General features: G+C 37.8%; 2 protein-coding genes and 1 long non-coding RNA gene across 4 annotated transcripts; 2 read left to right on the top strand and 1 right to left on the bottom strand.

Annotated features, from left to right (window-relative positions):
• The first annotated feature begins 8009 nt into the window (after nt 1-8009).
• Nucleotides 8010-15624, top strand: LOC126633910 (probable protein phosphatase 2C 60). The gene is made up of 6 exons (XM_050304439.1): nt 8010-8702; nt 9204-9267; nt 9757-9865; nt 10275-10472; nt 10963-11050; nt 15457-15624. The coding sequence occupies exons 1-6, from the start codon at nt 8556-8558 to the stop codon at nt 15604-15606; spliced, it is 756 nt and encodes a 251-aa protein (XP_050160396.1). The 5' UTR covers nt 8010-8555; the 3' UTR covers nt 15607-15624.
• Nucleotides 11869-16112, bottom strand: LOC126582071 (FT-interacting protein 3-like). 2 transcript variants are annotated; one of them, XM_050246051.1, is made up of 2 exons: nt 15975-16112; nt 11869-14341 (listed from the first exon to the last, which is right to left on the bottom strand). In XM_050246051.1, the coding sequence occupies exon 2, from the start codon at nt 14330-14332 to the stop codon at nt 12026-12028; it is 2307 nt and encodes a 768-aa protein (XP_050102008.1). In that variant the 5' UTR covers nt 14333-14341; nt 15975-16112; the 3' UTR covers nt 11869-12025. The 2 variants fall into 2 exon arrangements, with proteins under 2 accessions (XP_050102008.1, XP_050102009.1); XM_050246052.1 differs by lacking the exon at nt 15975-16112 and adding an exon at nt 14636-14771.
• LOC126582075 (uncharacterized) lies at nt 15664-16230 on the top strand. Its single transcript, XR_007609264.1, has 3 exons — nt 15664-15751; nt 15986-16038; nt 16170-16230. It is a non-coding gene; the product is annotated as an uncharacterized LOC126582075 (long non-coding RNA).
• The last annotated feature ends 4777 nt before the right edge of the window (nt 16231-21007 follow it).

The following is a 21007-nucleotide window of genomic DNA, read 5'->3' as shown; positions in this document are numbered from 1 at the left end:
ATAGAAACTTCTTTTTGAACGACTCCACACAAAGTTGTTTGGGAGCATATTCTCCTATCAACTTTACACAGGACACACAAAAGATGTACTTTGATCCTATTAGACGATGGAGGGTGAAGAAGCTAGGACAGAAGCTTAAAGTTCAAGAGAGTAGAATACGTTTAGGAACGTGGAATCTAGGAACCTTAATGGGAAAATCTATGGAAGTTGTGGAAGTTATGGTGAGGAGAAGGATAAATATTATGTGCCTACAAGAAATTAAATGGGTTGGTCTTAAGGCAAAGGATCTAGAAAACTCAGGTTTTAAACTTTGGTATTCAGGTACAAATAGAACGAGAAATGGTGTTGGCATCATCGTGGACAAGACCTTGACACAAGATGTTGTAGATGTCAAGAGGGTAGGAGATAGAATCATGGCAATCAAGATTGTAATAGGACAAGAACTCATCAATGTGATTAGTGCGTACGCACCTCAAGTAGGGTTAGATATGAGTTTGAAGGAGAAATTTTGGTAAGACCTTGGAGACTTGGTGCAAGTAATTGCTCAGACGGATAAGGTATTTATAGGAGGAGATTTAAATGGATACATAGGCAAGGAAACAATCAACTATGGAGTTTTTCATGGTGGCCATGGTTTTGGGGAGAGAAACGAGGATGGGGAAGCTATCTTGGATTTTGCAATGACATATGATCTCTTCTTAGCCAACACCTTCTTTAAGAAGAGAGAAGAACATGTGATCACCTACAAGAGTGGGTCGTAAAAAACACAAATAGATTTTCTTCTAATGAGGAAAGGGGACCGTATAACTTGTAACGATTGCAAAGTTATACTGGGAGAGAGCTTGGCTAATTAACATCGCTTGTTGGTGATGGATGTACATATCAAAAGAGAGAAAAAAGAACAAGACTTGGAAGTGCCCAAGGACTAGATGGTGCAATCTAAAAGGAGAAAAACAAGCCATTTTCAAAGAGAAAGTAATCACCCAATGCGTGTGGGATAGAGAGGGGGAAGCTAGCCAAAGGTGGGATTCCATGGCTAGTTGTATCCAAATAGTAGCAAAAGAGGTATTAGGAGAGTCCAAGGGTTTTGCTCCACACCAAAAGGAATCTTGGTGGTGGAATAAGGAGGTACAAACAAAGGTGAAGGCTAAGAAGGAATGGATGTTGTAAAGCCTTATACAAGGATAAGACCGATGAAAATGGTGAAAGGTATAGAAGACCAAAGCAAGAGGCGAAGAAAGTTGTGAGAGAAGCTAAGCTAGCGGCTTATGACGATATGTATAAGCGACTAGATACCAAAGAAGGAGAGTTGGATATCTATAAACTAGCTAAAGCAAGGGAAAAGAAGACTAGGGACCTAAACCAAGTGAGGTGCATCAAAGATGAGGATGGAAAGGTTCTTGCTACAGAGAACACGGTCAAAGACAGATGGAGAGTTTATTTTCATAATCTTTTCAATCAAGGACATGAAAGGAGTACTTCTTTAGGGGAGTTAAGTAACTCGGAAGAGTGTAGAAACTACTTATTTTACCGTCGAATCAAGAAGGAATAAGTGGTTGTAGCTTTGAAAAAGATGAAGCATAGAAAAGCAGTGGGCCTTGATGATATACTGATCGAAGTGTGGAAGGTCTTGGGAGAGACGGGTATAGCATGGCTCACTGACCTTTTCAATAAGATTTTGAAAACGAAGAAGATGCCAAATGAGTGGCGAAAGAGCACTTTGGTGCCTATCTACAAGAATAAGGGAGATGTACAAAATTACATGAACTATAAGGGTATTAAGCTAATGAGTCATACAATAAAGCTCTGAGAGATAGTCATTGAGCATAGATTGAGGAAAGAGACACGGGTTTCGGATAACCAATTTGGGTTCATGCAAGGGATCGCTTGTTGGTGATGGATGTACATATCAAAAGAGAGAAAAAAGAACAAGACTTAGAAGTGCCCAAGGACTAGATGGTGGAATCTAAAAGGAGAAAAACAAGCCATTTTCAAAGAGAAAGAAATCACCCAATGCGTGTGGGATAGAGAGGGGGAAGCTAGCCAAATGTGGGATTCCATGGCTAGTTGTATCCGAATAGTAGCAAAAGAGGTATTAGGAGAGTCCAAGGGTTTTGCTCCACACCAAAAGGAATCTTGGTGGTGGAATAAGGAGGTACAAACAAAGGTGAAGGCTAAGAAGGAATGGATGTTGTAAAGCCTTATACAAGGATAAGACCGATGAAAATGGTGAAAGGTATAGAAGACCAAAGCAAGAGGCGAAGAAAGTTGTGAGAGAAGCTAAGTTAGCGGCTTATGACGATATGTATAAGCGACTAGATACCAAAGAAGGAGAGTTGGATATCTATAAACTAGCTAAAGCAAGGGAAAAGAAGACTAGGGACCTAAACCAAGTGAGGTGCATCAAAGATGAGGATGGAAAGGTTCTTGCTACAGAGAACACGGTCAAAGACAGATGGAGAGTTTATTTTCATAATCTTTTCAATCAAGGACATGAAAGGAGTACTTCTTTAGGGGAGTTAAGTAACTCGGAAGAGTGTAGAAACTACTTATTTTACCGTCGAATCAAGAAGGAATAAGTGGTTGTAGCTTTGAAAAAGATGAAGCATAGAAAAGCAGTGGGCCTTGATGATATACTGATCGAAGTGTGGAAGGTCTTGGGAGAGACGGGTATAGCATGGCTCACTGACCTTTTCAATAAGATTTTGAAAACGAAGAAGATGCCAAATGAGTGGCGAAAGAGCACTTTGGTGCCTATCTACAAGAATAAGGGAGATGTACAAAATTACATGAACTATAAGGGTATTAAGCTAATGAGTCATACAATAAAGCTCTGAGAGATAGTCATTGAGCATAGATTGAGGAAAGAGACACGGGTTTCGGACAACCAATTTGGGTTCATGCAAGGGATCGCTTGTTGGTGATGGATGTACATATCAAAAGAGAGAAAAAAGAACAAGACTTAGAAGTGCCCAAGGACTAGATGGTGCAATCTAAAAGGAGAAAAACAAGCCATTTTCAAAGAGAAAGAAATCACCCAATGCGTGTGGGATAGAGAGGGGGAAGCTAGCCAAAGGTGGGATTCCATGGCTAGTTGTATCCGAATAGTAGCAAAAGAGGTATTAGGAGAGTCCAAGGGTTTTGCTCCACACCAAAAGGAATCTTGGTGGTGGAATAAGGAGGTACAAACAAAGGTGAAGGCTAAGAAGGAATGGATGTTGTAAAGCCTTATACAAGGATAAGACCGATGAAAATGGTGAAAGGTATAGAAGACCAAAGCAAGAGGCGAAGAAAGTTGTGAGAGAAGCTAAGCTAGCGGCTTATGACGATATGTATAAGCGACTAGATACCAAAGAAGGAGAGTTGGATATCTATAAACTAGCTAAAGCAAGGGAAAAGAAGACTAGGGACCTAAACCAAGTGAGGTGCATCAAAGATGAGGATGGAAAGGTTCTTGCTACAGAGAACACGGTCAAAGACAGATGGAGAGTTTATTTTCATAATCTTTTCAATCAAGGACATGAAAGGAGTACTTCTTTAGGGGAGTTAAGTAACTCGGAAGAGTGTAGAAACTACTTATTTTACCGTCGAATCAAGAAGGAATAAGTGGTTGTAGCTTTGAAAAAGATGAAGCATAGAAAAGCAGTGGGCCTTGATGATATACTGATCGAAGTGTGGAAGGTCTTGGGAGAGACGGGTATAGCATGGCTCACTGACCTTTTCAATAAGATTTTGAAAACGAAGAAGATGCCAAATGAGTGGCGAAAGAGCACTTTGGTACCTATCTACAAGAATAAGGGCGATGTAAAAAATTGCATGAACTATAAGGGTATTAAGCTAATGAGTCATACAATAAAGTTTTGAGAGATAGTCATTGAGCATAGATTGAGGAAAGAGACACGGGTTTCGGACAACCAATTTGGGTTCATGCAAGGGCGCTTAACCATGGAGGCAATCTATCTCTTACGAAGATTGATGGAAAGATATAGAGATGGGAAAAAGGATTTACACATGGTCTTTATAGATTTGGAAAAAGTGTATGATAGGGTCCCAAGAGACATTCTTTAGAGGATTTTAGAGAAGAAAGGATTACGAGTAACATATATCCAAGCTATAAAGGATATGTATGATGGAGCAAGGACTGTCGTAAGAACTTATGAAAGACAACCTGAAAGCTTCCCCATAACTGTAGGATTACATCAAGGCTCATCCTTAAGTCCTTACCTTTTTGCATTGGTAATGGATGTGTTAATTGGACATATTCAAGATGATAATCCTTGGTGTATGCTTTTCGCAGATGATATAGTGTTGATAGATGAAACTCAGAAAGGGGTAAATACGAAGCTTAACCTTTGGAGGAAAGTGTTATAATCTAAAGGTCTTCGCCTAAGCCGATCAAAAACATAATATATGGAGTGGAAGTTCAGTGCAAATGGAGGCCAAAATGAGTTAGGGGTGAGGATCGGAGATCAGGAAATACCAAAGAGCGATCGCTTTCGCTACCTAGGATCTATCTCACAAAAGAATGGAGAATTAGATGGAGACCTTAACCATAGAATACAAGCTAGATGGATGAAGTGGAAAAGTGCATCCAGCGTGCTGTGTGACCGTCGTATGCCACTGAAGCTCAAGGGAAAATTTTATAGGACAACAATAAGGCCGGCGATGCTGTATGGCACAGAATGTTGGGTGTTGAGAGATGAGGATGCTTCATTGGATGTGTGGGCATACGAGAAAGGAAAAGATTAGAAATGAGGATATCCGAGGTAAAGTAGGAGTAGCCGAAATTGAAGAAAAGATGAGAGAAAATCGGTTACGGTGGTTTGGACATGTGCAAAGAAGGCCTACTGACGCTCCGGTTCGAAGATGTGACTACAGGACAATGGTTCAGGGCCGAAGGGGTAGAGGAAGACCTAGGATAACTTTGGAAGAGAACCTAAGAAAAGACTTAGAGTACTTGGATCTAATGGAGGACATGACAGAGAACCGAGCGCAATGGCGTTCTAGGATTCATATAGCCGACCCCACTTAGTGGGAAAATGTTTTGTTGTTGTTGTTGTTGTTATTGATCATAAAGAAATATACTAATGCAGAATAATAAACCTTTCATAATAAATCTTTCATATTATTCTTGATTAGTTGTATGTTGTGAACATGGTAGTGGGAAAAGGCTTTGTTGTTGTTGTTGTTGTTGTAGTTGTATGTTGTGAACATGGTTCTGCATTAGTATATTTCTTTCTGATCACACATTTTGATTTGCATGCATGTTAAAATGGCTTCGTCACTCTCGGGTGTCAGCCAGCACGTGCCTATCCTAGTGTTTGGAATTTGGAGCTAAAACGCATGGGTGCAAGCGGAATGGAATTTGGAGCTAAAACGAAGATTTTATGGAATTCAAAACTTAAGGGCAGTTTGGTAATTTTCACACTTTAAAATTATAAAACCCGTAATATTTGGGGATGGATCGTTACATTCGTAAAGGCTTAATTTGGAGATTTCATGTTTCTATCTTAAACCTTTATGACTCTGTTTGGTGACTATGTAATGGCTTGGATTTGATAACTCACTATATTTAAAATACGTTGAAGTAGGAAATGAAGAAATTGCCCGAGTTGGATGGACAATACGTATGCTCATTAAGGAAATTTATTTCTTCTTTCTATGAAGACCAGTACGTCGTACGTCAGAAGAGGCGAGAAGGTGAGCAGCTATGTTACAAGCACACGTACATATGCACAAGTTTCTTTTTCCCAAATTTCCAAGGATGCATGTATAGTCATAGTGAATCGATCAATTTTCTAGCAGCCCAAAATTTTACAGTGACCAATTCTTTTTATAATTGTTTGTAAGGTATATTATCAAATTATAAGAACAATGAGGCATTAGGATCGCAGATTCAATAAATTGAATTACAATTAACCAATTACAATTCATTTATATGTAGAAGAGGAATCGGGGCATGCATAAGAATGTCTTTTACTCTCCCCAAACTATATGTTCTTGCTGTGAATAGGGTTTGGCACGTAATAGAATGCTTATTGTGAGAGCAGGGAAATCCTATATATAGTGATTAGAGTTCCTCTAAAACTGTATATTATAGTTAACAGAAAGATACACCAAATCATTATAAAATCAAAATGTTGTCCTACCAAGGCATGAACAATATGTCTTCCTTAATTAGATTACCAAATAGTCAACTATCTCGGTTCCATGAATATTGTCAATCAATATAAATCACAAGAGTCAAATAACTTGAAGATCAAGTTACTTGACTTTCAAGTAATTCGATTCACAAAATAATTGATACTCAAGATGAGTCTTACATTCTTCTACTTTGAGTGTCAATAAGAACCAGTTTGTATATAACAAGAATAATGGTGATCACTAAACTGATAATACAAGGAACTATCTCTCAAAAGAAAGCCAATACTCAAATTGAATGCATAACTATAGAAATCCAAATGTATATCTTTATGCATTTGTGCTCTATAATCACATGAACATTCAATCCAAGCATACAGTTGCAAACTATGTCATGGTGTCTAAAACTGGTGAACCAAATATCACTTTCACTAAACAAAATAAACCCTAGCATGAATTTATGTCAATTTAAACAATATAAGAATAAGGGAACGAATAGAATACAGCATATTGCTTACAAAATTAGGATCTCTCATTAAGAATTTTAAACAAAAGTTAAAACAAAATTTACTCTTAAACTATCAGCCTAGTTGAATTATTATTTTTCAAAACAAAAGGCAAGCTTTTACTTCCATTGATTAAAAAAGTCAAAATTTTATAAATGCCTATACAACGGAAAAAATACCTTTTAAATACTCTCACTAGTAAAGCATGAGTTGGGATCTACAATTATAGAATTTGTAAGCTCAAAACACATATAATAACTTTTAAGACCTCATCTTTAAGCCAAATAACTACAGAGAAGTGGTTCTTGTGATTAAAAACTACATAAAATAGTCAGTAAATTTTGTTCATCGAGCATTTGACAGAAATAGAAAACGTTAACTAAATGTTTTCTAATTGCAACAATAACATAAGTCCATAATCATCTTTGGATATAAACCGATTATGTTAGGTTTGCATAACATAAACATAAAACACAAGGGCAAACGTATATAACTTCAACAATTTTGAGCATATGAAGTATATATTATCTTGTCAATTCCATGCTTCAGTATACATTGATTTAGAGTTGAACTTAATAAGAAAACACTTTTCAGCATATTAATTACCTATCGATAACATATAAACCACAAGTTCAATTTCTTGAACAACTAAACACGAATTAATAAGGAAAACACCTTTGAGCAGAATATACTCATTAACCTTTACTGAATGTGAATCTGGTGCTATGTATTTATCAGTTCAATATTGATAAGTAGCAAAAAGTAATTTCAGATAACTAAAAGTGTTTCAGACATCATTTGACATAACAAGTTAAAAGTATTTTTAAGTAAAAAATAAAAAAAAATAAAAAAAATAAAAAAAGCAACTGAAGTGCTTTTAGGAAGAAGACTTCAATTGCATATAGAGTTTTATTAAACTTTTTTGGTCTGCTTCTAATAGAAGAGCTTTCAATAAAAACACTCATAAGCATAAGTGTTTTAGATAAGCATTTTCAAACGAGCTGGAGATGAGTTATTTTGATGGCACTCTCTACAGCTATGAGTTTTGGTCACTTGTGATGAATTCATTGGTTCCTCCATGGTTTAATGAAAATCTTTAGTTTGAAATAGTGAGTGTGATTGTTTATTTATTTTCATTTCTTTTTTTGGACAAAATTTCTTTTCTTTTCTTGCAACAGAAGCAATTGTTGCCTCTATGAATGGCGCGTGTCCGCCCGCTCAGTGCCAAGCGCCTATATATAATATACATAATATATATGTGTATATCATCAAATTCCACTCACTCTCGTGAGAATCATTCCTTCAATTCAATCGGATCAAATATACGCCCAAATCAAACCAATCAGTAAGTGTGCTCCCTTCGATCCCTACACCCTTTTGAATGTTGAATTTTTTAATCTTCTTGTCTATAAAATAATTAATAATAACTGCTTCATTCAGCTGAATTATTGTCATTGTGCTTGTGACCCTGGAATCTGATTTGTTGAATTTTCCTTTTTTTTTTTTTTTTGGGTAATCTTTATTGTTTGATCTGTTTGGTTCCCAAGAAAACGCAGGAAATTTCCTTCATTTTCAGCTGCATTATTTGGAAATGGTTGGTACATTTTGGAAATTTTTTTCATTAGAGATGGTAGGCTTTTGTTTTACGGGTGTTGAATTGTTTTGGATCTTTTGATGAGTATTGCATAGCAAGCAAAGGATCCATTGATAATTAATGCCGTCGTCTTCTATGCATTTATTATTCTCAAGCCGAATTAAGAAACTTTTGAATCTTGCAGTTTCTTGTGCACAAATAGGAAGGGAATATATGTAATATTTGTTGTCACAACAATTAACAAAGAAATGCGTGTGTTTGTGTGCTTGTGGATTGAAAATGACTGTATTGCTTGATGATATGTATGATTGATCATGAGTTTGATAATGTGGTTGCAACTGGAGCTGGGAATATATCTCAGCGCTCCAAAAACTGATAAGGTCTCAGAAGATGGTGAGAATGACAGACTTCGATACGGGTCATCCTCCATGCAAGGGTGGCGTTCAACCATGGAAGATCCTGTAAGTAGGCTTTATTACGTTATTCTTCTTAATTTACATTCGCTTAGATCGGGTTACTTGAGTAGAGAGTGCAGCTTAGTTGTTTTGTTTGCTTTGGCTTCGTATGTGTGCAAGATTTACATTTCACTTACAATTGTCGTCGTCTGAACAGGAAAGTGATATTCAGTTATTTATTTTGTATATAACTTACATCCATATATCTATATAATATATAGTGAATTCAGAGCGAGAAGAGGATTTTACATGAGTAGCTGGAAGTCGGTAACTTAATGACTGCTTCAAGTTTAGGCATCTAGCTGATGAATGGAACCAAGGCTGTTCAAAGAGCCGCATCTTTATGCAAATACAATGTTTCTTTTCAAACATGCCCTGCTAAATAGAGAAGAGAATGTAGTCTTTTATTCAGAGGGAGTGTCTAGTGAACTAGTAGCTCTCAAATTTGCCATCGATTAAATACTGTTTTTCTTATTATCTACTAAAAGTACTAGACTTTTGTTGTAGCATGCTGCTTATCCAGATTTTGACGGTTCAACATCTTTCTTTGGTGTTTATGATGGACATGGAGGTTAGGTTTTCTGTAATTCAACATTTACTTTTTTATATTGTTATCTTTCTTGTCATTTTGAGAAACTTTTTCCATTTGTAATTGGTTTTCATGTTCATAGGGGACTGTCGAGGTTGTTATACTCTCATAGATCACATACCTGGAATCAACTTTTATTTTGAGTTTTAGATATACTACGAAACACTCCAAAAATCCTAATCAAATCTACTAAATAAAATAAATTCAAAACAAATTACGAAACCATGTGTGCGCGAATGTCCACATTTTGCACGAGGTTTCCATATAAGGGCTAGTCCTCAAACTCCTGGAAATGTTGTATATTTCTTGTATTTTTCAGTTATGAACCTTTCTTGTTTCTTCCCACCTCGTAGCCCCACAAAAGAAGGGACGGAGGTGGTTTAATTAGTGAGATGGGATTCCTTAATATTTTAAGTTTTTATAGGTTGGTACTGTGATGAGGCCTTATCATCACTAGTGATGGGTTTGCAGGTAAAGCAGTGGCAAATTTCTGCGCCAAGTATCTCCATCAACAGGTACTCAAGGATGAAGCATATCTAGCTGGCGATTTAGGCAGTTCTCTGCAGAAAGCTTTTCTCAGGTTACTTAAGCCCTTGTATCATTAATGTTCACTTTAACAATTTCCAGCGCATGCATAATAAGTTGTAAACAGATTAGTAACTTCAAACCCGGTCACGTTTCACCTACAACTGCTAGTAATTGTCACTGCTCCATTCTGTTAATGCGCCTATGATAAGTCACCTTGCACATAATTCATACTGACATACCATGCTCGTTCTTTTTCTTTTATTATCATTGAGTTATAGGATGTTTGTGTTCATGTATTATATTAAAAGTCCCAAAAATAGAGATGGCAACCACAATTGAGGGCATGTAATGATGGAACACAATAAGTGGAAGAAAGTTGTAATGAGGGGTAGAAAGAATTTGGATAGATATGATTATCTACGAGATACTTTGTCATCTGAAATTGCTTTTAACCGAGGCAGGATGGATGAGATGATGCGCGGACAAAGAGGCTGGAGAGAATTAGCTGTACTGGGAGATAAGATAGACAAAGTTTCTGGTCTTATAGAAAGGTTCATTTTTTCTCCGAAGAGTGTTGAAGCGAAGAGTAGTGCATTCAATGACCATGTTGGTCAGTGGTCTTCTGAGGAGGTACTCTTTACACAGCGGTTACTTAAGCTGCATTAACAATTGTACTATATTCTCCATTTCTTTTGGAAACCATATCACCAGATGGACAAATGTTTTAGATGAGAATGGAGACAGTAACTGAGAATCTTTTTTTTTTTCCTCCTTTTATAAGAGTTTGAGATTTCTTCCTAGTCATTCTAAATTCTTCCTAGTCATCATGGCAATGTTTTCGCAAGCTTTGAAGTCCTTCACGAAAATTTTCATCTAATTTCTTCAGTTTAACATGATTGCCACTTATCAAACTTAAGCTGAGGTGAAAAACAATCTATATGGCAGCGGGAGGGAGTGAATCATCTTTAACTATCTGTCATTGACAGTTTGAGATAATTAGCCTTAATACTATGATAAATATATTTGAAATTTTATTGGTGTGCTTTATTATTTTAAAATTTTACTATGTAACCCTATTTTCACGAAGAAAAGTATTGGGGTTTGATGCCAGGGGCCTCATTCTGATTTTGATGGACCAAATTCTGGAAGTACAGCTTGTGTTGCTATTATCCGGAACAAACAACTTGTTGTTGCCAATGCTGGTGATTCTCGCTGCGTAATATCCAGGAAGGGTGAGGTATGCTGCAGTTTCAATGAAATTTTTTACCTATGGAATATATTGTCGTAGTTATGCCAGTTCCCTGTCTGCGGATATCCCTATCGTTACAACTTTCGTTTGGATCAATGCAAGACCTGTAGTGCCATAACGTTAAGGAATATTTATTTATATGCAATACTAGAGTAAAGTTTTCTCTTTTTCCTTATCTTCTTAAGCTCCAATCACTCTCATTCTCATATCACCTTACAGTCTTCTTCCTTTAGTTTGCTCCTTAAGGTATCAATGAAACCTGAGAATCTTTTTTTCTTGCTGCATAACACTATGTTTGGATGAAGAAATTTAAGATTACTAAGAAATTTTAAAATGATGGAAATTGAAATGAAGGGATTTTATTTCCTAGAATTTGTGAATTTTGTTATTTGGTTAACTTAAAAGAACAATGGAATTGAAAATGGAATTTGTTAATTTTAAACTCCCAATCATAGAAATTGGGAAATGACACATATTTACATGAAATTTAAACTTGGAAATTGGAGGCCCCAAATTCCAAGTTTTTTTTCCACGCGGAAATTCTAAATTTCTATGTTATAAATCCAAACAAGGGAATTGGTGCATGTCAATTTATAAATTCTGACTTTTATCCAAATTCCAAGTTTATTTCCCTCATCCAAACATAGTGTAAGAGTTTGAGATTTCTTGTCCGGTCCCTTCTAAATTTTAGGGTACTTTCAAATCGTCTTTATCAAATTATAGAAGTGCTTGGAACTATGTAAGTCATCGTGGCAAGGTTTTCTAAAGAGAAAAAAGAAGTGCTTCATTACAGAACATAGCTAGAAGTGTTTCTGATAGCATACAAATCATCTTTATTAGAGAACATGATCAACATATGCCAACTGTTCTATAAAGAAAAGAGAAAGAAGAAGAAACTAAACACAAAACAAATGTCCATAGATAAACTTCGACTGATCGAAATACCAAAGATTAAAGCTCTCCTCACAACATGCTATCTGATCTTGCCGGCAACCTCCTGATCAAGTTTTGCAGGAGCGAAGGGAATCTATCCCGACATTTTGGATGTCTCATTGCATAAAATCCTGCAAGCCAAACTATCAACTTCAACGAGAAGACATAAAATAGGATCATACCAATAATACAGAAGATCATAAATAAAGTTGTGGCTCTTGGATCCCTCCAACTCAGCAGAGACTGCACCCTTTCGCCTTGTGTCGCTATGTCCCCCAACACTGCCTGAATCCTCCCTGCAATGCCTCGAAGACGATCATATCTTCGTTTCAGAACATCGCCCGTCTTTTTTGTTGGAAAAGTATCAAACTCTTCGTCCAAATCCTCTGGATGTACGCCATATGCTTGTGACAGTTCTGTGTCTATGTGCACAATTTGTCTAGGCCTCTTCCGGTAATTCCAAACCCCTTTCAGCAACAGCAATAAAAACATTAAGCAAATTGTCGGACCAGGGAAAAAAAGCATGACCGTGAAGGCAACGTGAACAAGCACCGTGGTAATGGTGTTAGTCCATTTCCGTATTTTATCAAACCCTTTGAACATCATGACCAAACCATCAAATAGCTTGATGATCCTGACAAAATTGGCCTTGCCTCTTCGAAAACTCCACAGATGCGCAGTGGAATCTAACATGTAATCCACAACCTCTCTCCTAAGTGGTGGCTCAGCCCGGCTCAACCTCAACCAGAGAATCAATGCAGCTTGGTGTCGTAAACTAGCAAGCTGGTATATAGACAGTGGGATAATGTAGTGCATCTTAGGCAGCAGAGGCCGTGTGTATGTGAGCAGCATGTTAGGCAAAGACGGACACGAAAATCTCAGAGCCAGTTGGATTTCACCCATCTTTTTCACCCCAGTAGGTTGTAGAACCACAAGAGGATATGAATGCGTGTAAATCCTACCAGTTTCAAGGGTAGATAGACGGATCTTTACCTTCCCAATACTCAAATCCATGCCCAGCTTATCGCCACCCTGCAAGTTCCCATTGTCGAAAACTCCAATGGTAATGACAGTGCATGGATCATAGACTTCCCATGTGTATTGTTCGTTCCACTTGGGAGACAAACAATCAACAACCGTCCTTGCTCGCACCCACTTTGTCCCATATTTTGCTACACAATATGCGTCAACACGATTCTTAGGCTTCATTGGTGACAAACCAGTTGCATTCAAGATTCCCAATTCCAAAATCCCGATCGGAGGCCTCCAAAGAAGCTTTGCAGTTGGCCTCAGATCACTAGTACTGTGAGCTGGCTCGTCAAGAACATGATATCCTCCATCCAAACTCACCCTTATTTGGATCTTACTCGCAAACTTCACCTCCTTTGGCACACCCTCAACTACTTCAACCGTCCCAAGATTATACCACTTGGGAGTAGCCGGAGTAGCGTCTATCCTCTTATCCACATCCCTCAAAGGAATCACAATCTGCCCGGCAGATTCCTCCTTGTTATTCGTTTTCTCCTGAACACTTATCACCAAAGGATCATCGAACGGTTCTGCAACAACAAACATTAGATCCTCATTCCAAGTAGGGTTGAAATTCTTATCCGTCGAGACTCCACTTCTCAAAACCACATTCCCGAACTGAGCCTTCACAAAAAACTCCGGTGCTTGCTTTCTGTTGTTGTCTTTTAACACAAGATCCTGAGCTTGAATCACATTCACTCTCATGTACCAAAGCCTAGGTGAAAGGTAAACCTTCGAACGAGTACTTGAAAGTCCATCCCCACTTACCGATGCAACATCAGCGTGCCAAGCATCTGGAAAGGCCTCATCTGCTTGCGTCCCAATCCAATAAGAAAGCATTAGGTCTCCTCTAATCTTGGCCTTGTTTTGATCCTCCAGCATGTACCATTGCGGCGCTAACGGACTATCCGGCGGAACCCTACTAGGACACTCAGCCATAGCAAAACCAAACATCCCAATGGTTCCATGATCACCACCTTCTGCAACAACAGCCTTGTCCTTCACCAAAATCTCCATACTAACAGCTTGAATTCTGTCTTTCGAAAAAGCGAACACTTGGTTCCATTCGGGGTTCGGATTTTTTTTGAAAGGTGTTGTTACTGCCCGGTAGTTTCCGAGCTTCAGTTCAACATAAGGGTCGGCAGTAGGTGGCAAATCTCTGGCTTTCACAATCCTGACATAGAGATACTGCATGTGCTCGACAAGATCAAAGGAGGTCATGGGACCCGTGGAGAACCTCCGGCCAGTGATGTTCGGCGAGGTCTCCTTTAGGGAGAAATCTTCTTTTGCTGTGTTCTGCTTAGCCATTTCTTCGCACTGCAAGAATTTATGTATGTTTTATAACCAAATGAATAACAAAAATTACTAATAATATTATACAGAAAACTAAATTACAAAAGCATTAGAAGCACATTACAACATTAACAAGATCAAATCCTTAGAGGGTTTTGATTTCAAGAAACCATGAATTACCCAAAACCCATAAGAATATCAGCGATGAAAACAACACAATCATTAATCATTGAGAAAAATACATAAAAAAATCATCAAGTACAAAATCTTGGTGAAAAAAATTAAAAATAGAAAACAGACTAGAAATTGGAAAATTACCACAGAGGAGAAGGATTGTATTGAAAGCCAGGGAAAGATACAGAAGAAATAGTCTAGCCTTTTGAAGGTAGAGCAATGGATTTTGGTGAGTTAAAGCATAAACCCTAAGGATTTTAAAAAATGAAAAAAAGATAAAGAGGAGGGTTTTCAGGAGATTTGTAAGTGGAAAATATAAGGCTAATTAAATGTGGGAAGATTTTTATAAAAATAGAAATAAAATTGAAGAATATGCATTTGATATGGTTTTGAAAGTAGGAAGAGAGAGAGGGAGCGAATATCTGCTGCATATATTCGTTAGTTACTGAATTAAATGTGTCGTGGTAATTTATGCTTTTTATTTTCTCTTAATTTTCTGTACATTTTGGTTTTTTTTTTTTAATTAAATGATGAATATTCCATTTGAAATAAATGGTGTTGGTAAGGGCTTCCTAAAGTTTAATATCAACGTCAGATTAAATCATCAAAAGGATCGTTATGATCCCCATCTGCCACACTTTTCACTTGGGTAAAACTCACTTAACAAACTGCTCATGATGCAGTTTATTTTTCGTACATATGGTAGCCATTTAGGGGTTATTATTGTTGTCTTGTTTAAGCAAATTCACCTCCAGATCATTTTCTTGGTCACTGAAGTATTGTACCCAAATGTTACCTATGTATTGTTTGGGATGATTAATGAAAGATGAATCTATCGTTGCTTGTATAAAAAAACTGCTCCGACACCAACTATTGTACTCAAGCTTTTAGGAATTGAGTTTCTGCCATTGTGTTGCTTTACTGCCGACTTTGTCTGTGATTCCTTATTAAAGTTTTAAATGCAGGCATATAATTTGTCTAAAGATCATAAACCTGACATGGAGAATGAGAAAGAAAGAATTCTCAAGGCTGGTGGATTTATCCAAGTTGGAAGGGTCAATGGAAGTTTGAACTTGGCGAGAGCGATTGATACGAAAATTTTCCTTACCCTTTGAAAGGAGAAACTCGGAAATAACCCTTTTTTTCATTCGAATTTCATGTATTTAAATGTTGTTGCTTGCAGGGGATGCGGAACTCAAGCAGAACAAACAGTTGCCCGTTGAAATGCAGATTGTGACTGCCAATCCCGACATAACTAGCGTATGCAGCATTTCATTTCAGAACTAAATGATGTGAAATTGGGATGAGAAACTTGAACCGTATATACTTACAACCAATCTTATAAACAAAACAACGTGTTATTTTTTTTTTCGAGGAAAAGTTTTTTCTGTGATCCAAGTTATATAATCTAGATGCTAGTCACACTTCCAAAGTTTTAAAGGAAGAAAGTTTCACTAATTTATGTTTTTAATTCAAAATTTACCTTTCATGTAGGTTGAGCTTTGTGATGATGATGAGTTTCTGGTCATAGCCTGTGATGGGATATGGTAAAGTTTCCTTTGTAATAAACTTTCCTATCAGAAATATAACTTCTTGTTGATGCATTAACATAATAACATGCACACGTTGACTTTACATTCTGCTACTTTGTTGAAACGCTGATGCAAGCTCTCTCCAGGGACTGCATGTCAAGTCAACAACTTGTGGACTATGTTCGGGAACAATTAAAACATGTAAGTTGACGAACCTCACTGCGATTTCCAAATATATACCATTTGAGTGACATATCATATTCGTATGATAATGCAGGAAAGTAAACTGTCAGTGGTTTGTGAGAGAGTGTTTGAAAGGTGCTTGGCACCATCATCTGGTGGAGAGGGATGTTGGGGCTTAAAAAGACTTCACTACTTTGGAGATGTTTATCTCACAAAGAAGAATGTAATGCAGCGGAATTGATAGGCAAGAGAAAGAAAGAACACTCAAAGTTTTTACACAAGATTTTTTATTCACTCACAAACTAGTACAAGAGGAAACACTCAAACACTCTTAGAAGCTTTGTTGCTTCTTCTCACTTCTCACTACTTGCTCTCTTGTGTTGGAGTATGTGGCCAAGTGGCCAACTTTTGGCTATAAAAAATTATAAAGAAAAAAGGTGGACAACCTCTTCCATGTTTTGGGGAGGAAAACATGGAACCTTGTCTAAAGTCATTTTGTTTTTTCTTTGGTCCATGTGAGAAGTCACGAGACTTAGGGATTTATTAGGCAGCAATTGCTGCTTTGGAAATCAGTGAAGAGAAAGGCAGTCGCATAGAAGAAGAAAATAGAGGGGAGCAGCATAAAGAAGAAGAGAGGTACGCAGCTCCCATATAAGAAAGAAATGTGATTTTCTTTCTTGGTTAGTTCTCACTCCATCAAAGTATTATTGTTGTAATAGCTTTGAGCTTTGTATAGAGAAGAAATTAATCACTATATTTCTTTCTCTATTTGTTTCCTTGGTGTGTGAGAGCTATTGGGTGTATTGGGTTATTTAGATTGTGAGATTGCCAACACTTTGTAAACTCCCAATTGGTTGATAGTGGATTATTGGGTGAGCTCCTACTGCTCCGAGGACGTACTCCAGTTACACTGACTGTTGAGGAACCTCGTTAAAATCTTGGTGTCTTTTATATTTTGTTCTTGCATTTTCATTTGATAAATTTCCTGTGGGTTAGCTTGAGTTGGTTCCAACGGGTTTGGTGCTATCCTAGCACAACAATTGGTATCAAAGCACTGGTTGCTCTTGGGTACTGTCTAGTTGCCAAAGATGTCAGACGGGCAAGATGAGAATCCTTTTGGAAGCAGCTCCGGGTTTGCAAGAACTACGGTGCAAAATGCAAAGTTCGAAGTGGAAAAGTTTGATGGCACAAACAACTTCGGGATGTGGCAATGTGAGGTCAAAGATGTGTTGGCTCAACAAGATCTACTTGCCGCTTTGGGAGAGAAGCCGGAAGCTATGTCGAAGCCGGAATGGGAGAAATTAAATTTGTGGGCTTGCTCTTCAATTCGGTTGTGCCTTGCAAAAACTCAGAAATATTTTGTGATGCGGGAGACAGTAGCAAGTGTGTTGTGGCAAAAATTGGAAGATAAGTATATGACGAAGAGTGCAGAGAACCGGCTACACTTGAAGAAAAAGCTCTACCGCTTTCAATACAAAGAAGGTACAAAAATGATTAGACACCTTGATGCTTTTAATAAGTTGATTGCCGACTTGTTAAATTTAGATGAGGATATTAAGGATGAAGATAAGGCCTTAATATTGTTGAATTCCTTGCCGGACTCTTATGAGCATTTTGTTACCACTATTATGCATGGTAAAGAAACTGTGAAATTTGAAGATGTGTCAAATGCCTTGATGAATTATGAAATGAGGCATAGAGATAAAAATCATGATAGTACCTCTGAAGCTTTATTTGTTAGAGGTAGATCATCGGAGAGGAGATCATCTTCTAGTAGGAAAAAATCACAGTCTCGACCTAGAGGAAACTCTAAAGGTAGAAAACCTTTGGAAAGGGATGAATGTGCCTTTTGTCATAATAAGGGCCATTGGAAGAAAGATTGTCCTAAGTTGAAAACCAAAGGAAAAGAAAGTTCTGAAGCCAATGTTGCTGAGGTTGAAACAGATCTTTTTGATTTTGGTTTAACCACTTCCTCATCATTTGATTGTGCTACTAAGTGGGTGTTGGATACGGGTTGTACTCATCATATGACTCCTCACAAGGATTGGTTTTCAAGCTTGAAAGAGTTTGATGGTGGTGTTGTGTTCATGGGAGATGACAATCCTTGCACAACAAAAGGGATTGGTACAGTTCGTTTAAAGTTGCATGATGGCATGGTTAAAGAGTTGACAGGTGTTCGGTATGTACCGAATTTGAAGAAAAATCTTATTTCTTTGGGTACTTTGGAATCCAAGGGTTTCAGGTTTCATTCAGATGGACAGACATTGAAAGTTACTTATGGTGCACTTGTTGTGATGAAAGCTCCTAGATGTGGTCATTTGTATTTATTGCAGGGAAGCACTGTGACAGGTGAAGCATCTATAGTCTCTGAAAATATGGGCACATCTGATTCAGATACTACTAGATTGTGGCATATGAGATTAGGCCATGCCGGTGAGAAAGCTCTACAAGGGCTTGTGAAACAAGGTCTTCTAAAAGGTGCCACGACTTGTAAGCTTGATTTCTGCGAGCATTGTGTCTTGGGAAAGCAAACTAGAGTGAAGTTTGGTACTGCTGTACATCAGACGAAGGGCATTCTTGATTATGTGCATTCAGATGTTTGGGGTCCTACAAAGACTCCATCTTTGAGTGGTAGACATTGGTTCGTGACCTTTGTTGATGATTATTCAAGAAGGTCTTGGGTCTACACTATGAAGCACAAGAGTGAGGTGTTAAGCATTTTCTTGGGTTGGAAGAAAATGGTTGAGAACCAGACTGGGAGAAAGATTAAGATTTTGAGATCGGATAATGGTGGTGAATACACATCCGATCCTTTCTCTAAAGTTTGCAAAGAAGAAGGAATTGTGAGACATTTTAGTGTTCGGGGAACTCCACAACAAAATGGAGTTGCAGAAAGATTGAATCGAACCTTGCTTGAGAAGGTTAGATGTATGTTGTCTCAGTCGGGTTTAAGCAAGTCATTTTGGGCAAAAGCAGTTAATTATGCATGTCACATCATCAACCGGTTACCCTCAATTGTTGTTCAGGGTAAGACACCAATGGAGGTATGGATTGGAAAACCTTCTTCTGATTATGACTATATCCGTATTTTTGGTTCACCTGCTTATTTTCATGTGACTGAAAATAAACTTGATCCTAGAGCCAAAAAGGCTATCTTTCTTGGTTTTAGTAGTGGTGTAAAAGGTTACCGGTTGTGGTGCCCAGAGATGAAAAAACTTATAATCAGCAGAGATGTGACATTTGATGAAGAAAGTATGTACAAAGTCTCTGAGAAGAATGTGAAAGATGTCCAATAGGTGGAGCTTGAGAAAGTTGCCTCTGGTACTTCAAATCCTATTTCCGCTGATGTCGAAGCCACTACAAGTGAAGAAGTTGGAGACCATGAGGATGTTGAAAAAGTTGAACTTGAAGATTCTATTCAAGTTGAAGAGCAAGTTTCACCTCAAGAGTCTATTGCCAAGAACAGAGGAAAGAGACAAATTACCAAGCCAGCTCGGTATAGTGATTATGTTGCTTTTGCTCTTCCTATTATCACTGAAGAGATTCCATCCAATTTTGAGGAAGCTATTGAGAGTGAGGAGAAAAATAGGTGGTGCAATGCCATGGGTGATGAGATGAATTCTCTCTTGAAGAACAAGACTTGGGAGCTAGCTAAATTGCCTAAGGGCAAGAAAGCTATCGGTTGCAAATGGGTGTATGCCAAGAAGGAAGATGCTGATGAGAAAAGCAATGTGAGATTTAAAGCAAGATTAGTTGCTAAAGGGTATGCACAAAAGGAGGGCATTGACTACAATGAAATATTTTCTCCGGTTGTGAAGCATTCCTCAATTCGTATTATGTTAGCTCTTGTTGCACAATATAATCTTGAGCTTGTGCAACTTGATGTGAAGACGGCTTTCCTACATGGTGATTTGAATGAAGAGATTTATATGTGTCAACCGGATGGGTATATAGTGAAAGGGAAGGAGAACTTGTTTTGCAAATTGAAGAAATCACTATATGGCTTGAAGCAATCTCCAAGGCAATGGTATTTGAGGTTTGATAAATTTATGAGAGGCCAAAAGTATTCTAGAAGTCAATATGATCATTGTGTGTACTTCAAGAAGTTGCAATATGGGTCTTTCATTTATTTGTTGATATATGTTGATGATATGTTGATTGCCTCAAAGAATGTCGAAGAGATTGAGAAATTGAAGAAGCAAATGAAGAATGAGTTTGAGATGAAGGATCTTGGTGAAGCGAAGAAGATCCTTGGCATGGAGATCACTAGAGATAGAGCAAAGGGTTTTGTCAGTTTGAATCAAAGACAATACCTTGAGAAATTGATTCGGAAGTTTGGAGTTCATGATTCAACCAAACCGGTTAGTACCCCTTTGGCTCCTCATTTTAAATTGAGTTCTCTACAGTGTCCTAAAACTGATAAAGAGAAGCTGCAAATGAAAAATATACCATATGCAAATTTGGTTGGTAGTTTGATGTATGCAATGGTATGCTCTAGACCGGATATTGCTCATGCAGTTGGCATGGTGAGTCGATATATGCATAATCCAGGTAAAGAGCATTGGCAAGCAGCTAAGTGGATATTGAGGTATCTCCATGGTACTCGAGATGTTGGTTTATGTTTTGAGAGAGATGACTCTGGTATTGGTCATTTTGCAGTTGGTTATGTTGATTCAGATTATGCAGGTGATCTGGATGGAAGGAAGTCTACTACAGGCTATGTGTTTACTATGGCTAAAGGGCCAGTTTGTTGGAGGTCTATTTTGCAGTCGTCTGTTGCCTTGTCTACTACAGAGGCTGA

This window comes from Malus sylvestris, chromosome 9 (genome assembly GCF_916048215.2).
Source record: "Malus sylvestris chromosome 9, drMalSylv7.2, whole genome shotgun sequence".
In the NCBI taxonomy this organism is placed as follows: Eukaryota; Viridiplantae; Streptophyta; class Magnoliopsida; order Rosales; family Rosaceae; genus Malus; species Malus sylvestris.
This window is presented reverse-complemented; position numbering and strand designations above follow the sequence as displayed.

Excerpts from the sequence above, each read along its gene's own strand:
- LOC126633910 (XM_050304439.1), top strand. The coding sequence starts at position 8,556 with ATGAGTTTGATAATGTGGTTGCAACTGGAGCTGGGAATATATCTCAGC. Across the intron at positions 8,703-9,203 it reads GTTCAACCATGGAAGATCCT|CATGCTGCTTATCCAGATTT; the intron begins GTAAGTAGGCTT and ends CTTTTGTTGTAG. Across the intron at positions 9,268-9,756 it reads TGTTTATGATGGACATGGAG|GTAAAGCAGTGGCAAATTTC; the intron begins GTTAGGTTTTCT and ends ATGGGTTTGCAG.
- LOC126582071 (XM_050246051.1), bottom strand. The coding sequence starts at position 14,332 with ATGGCTAAGCAGAACACAGCAAAAGAAGATTTCTCCCTAAAGGAGACC.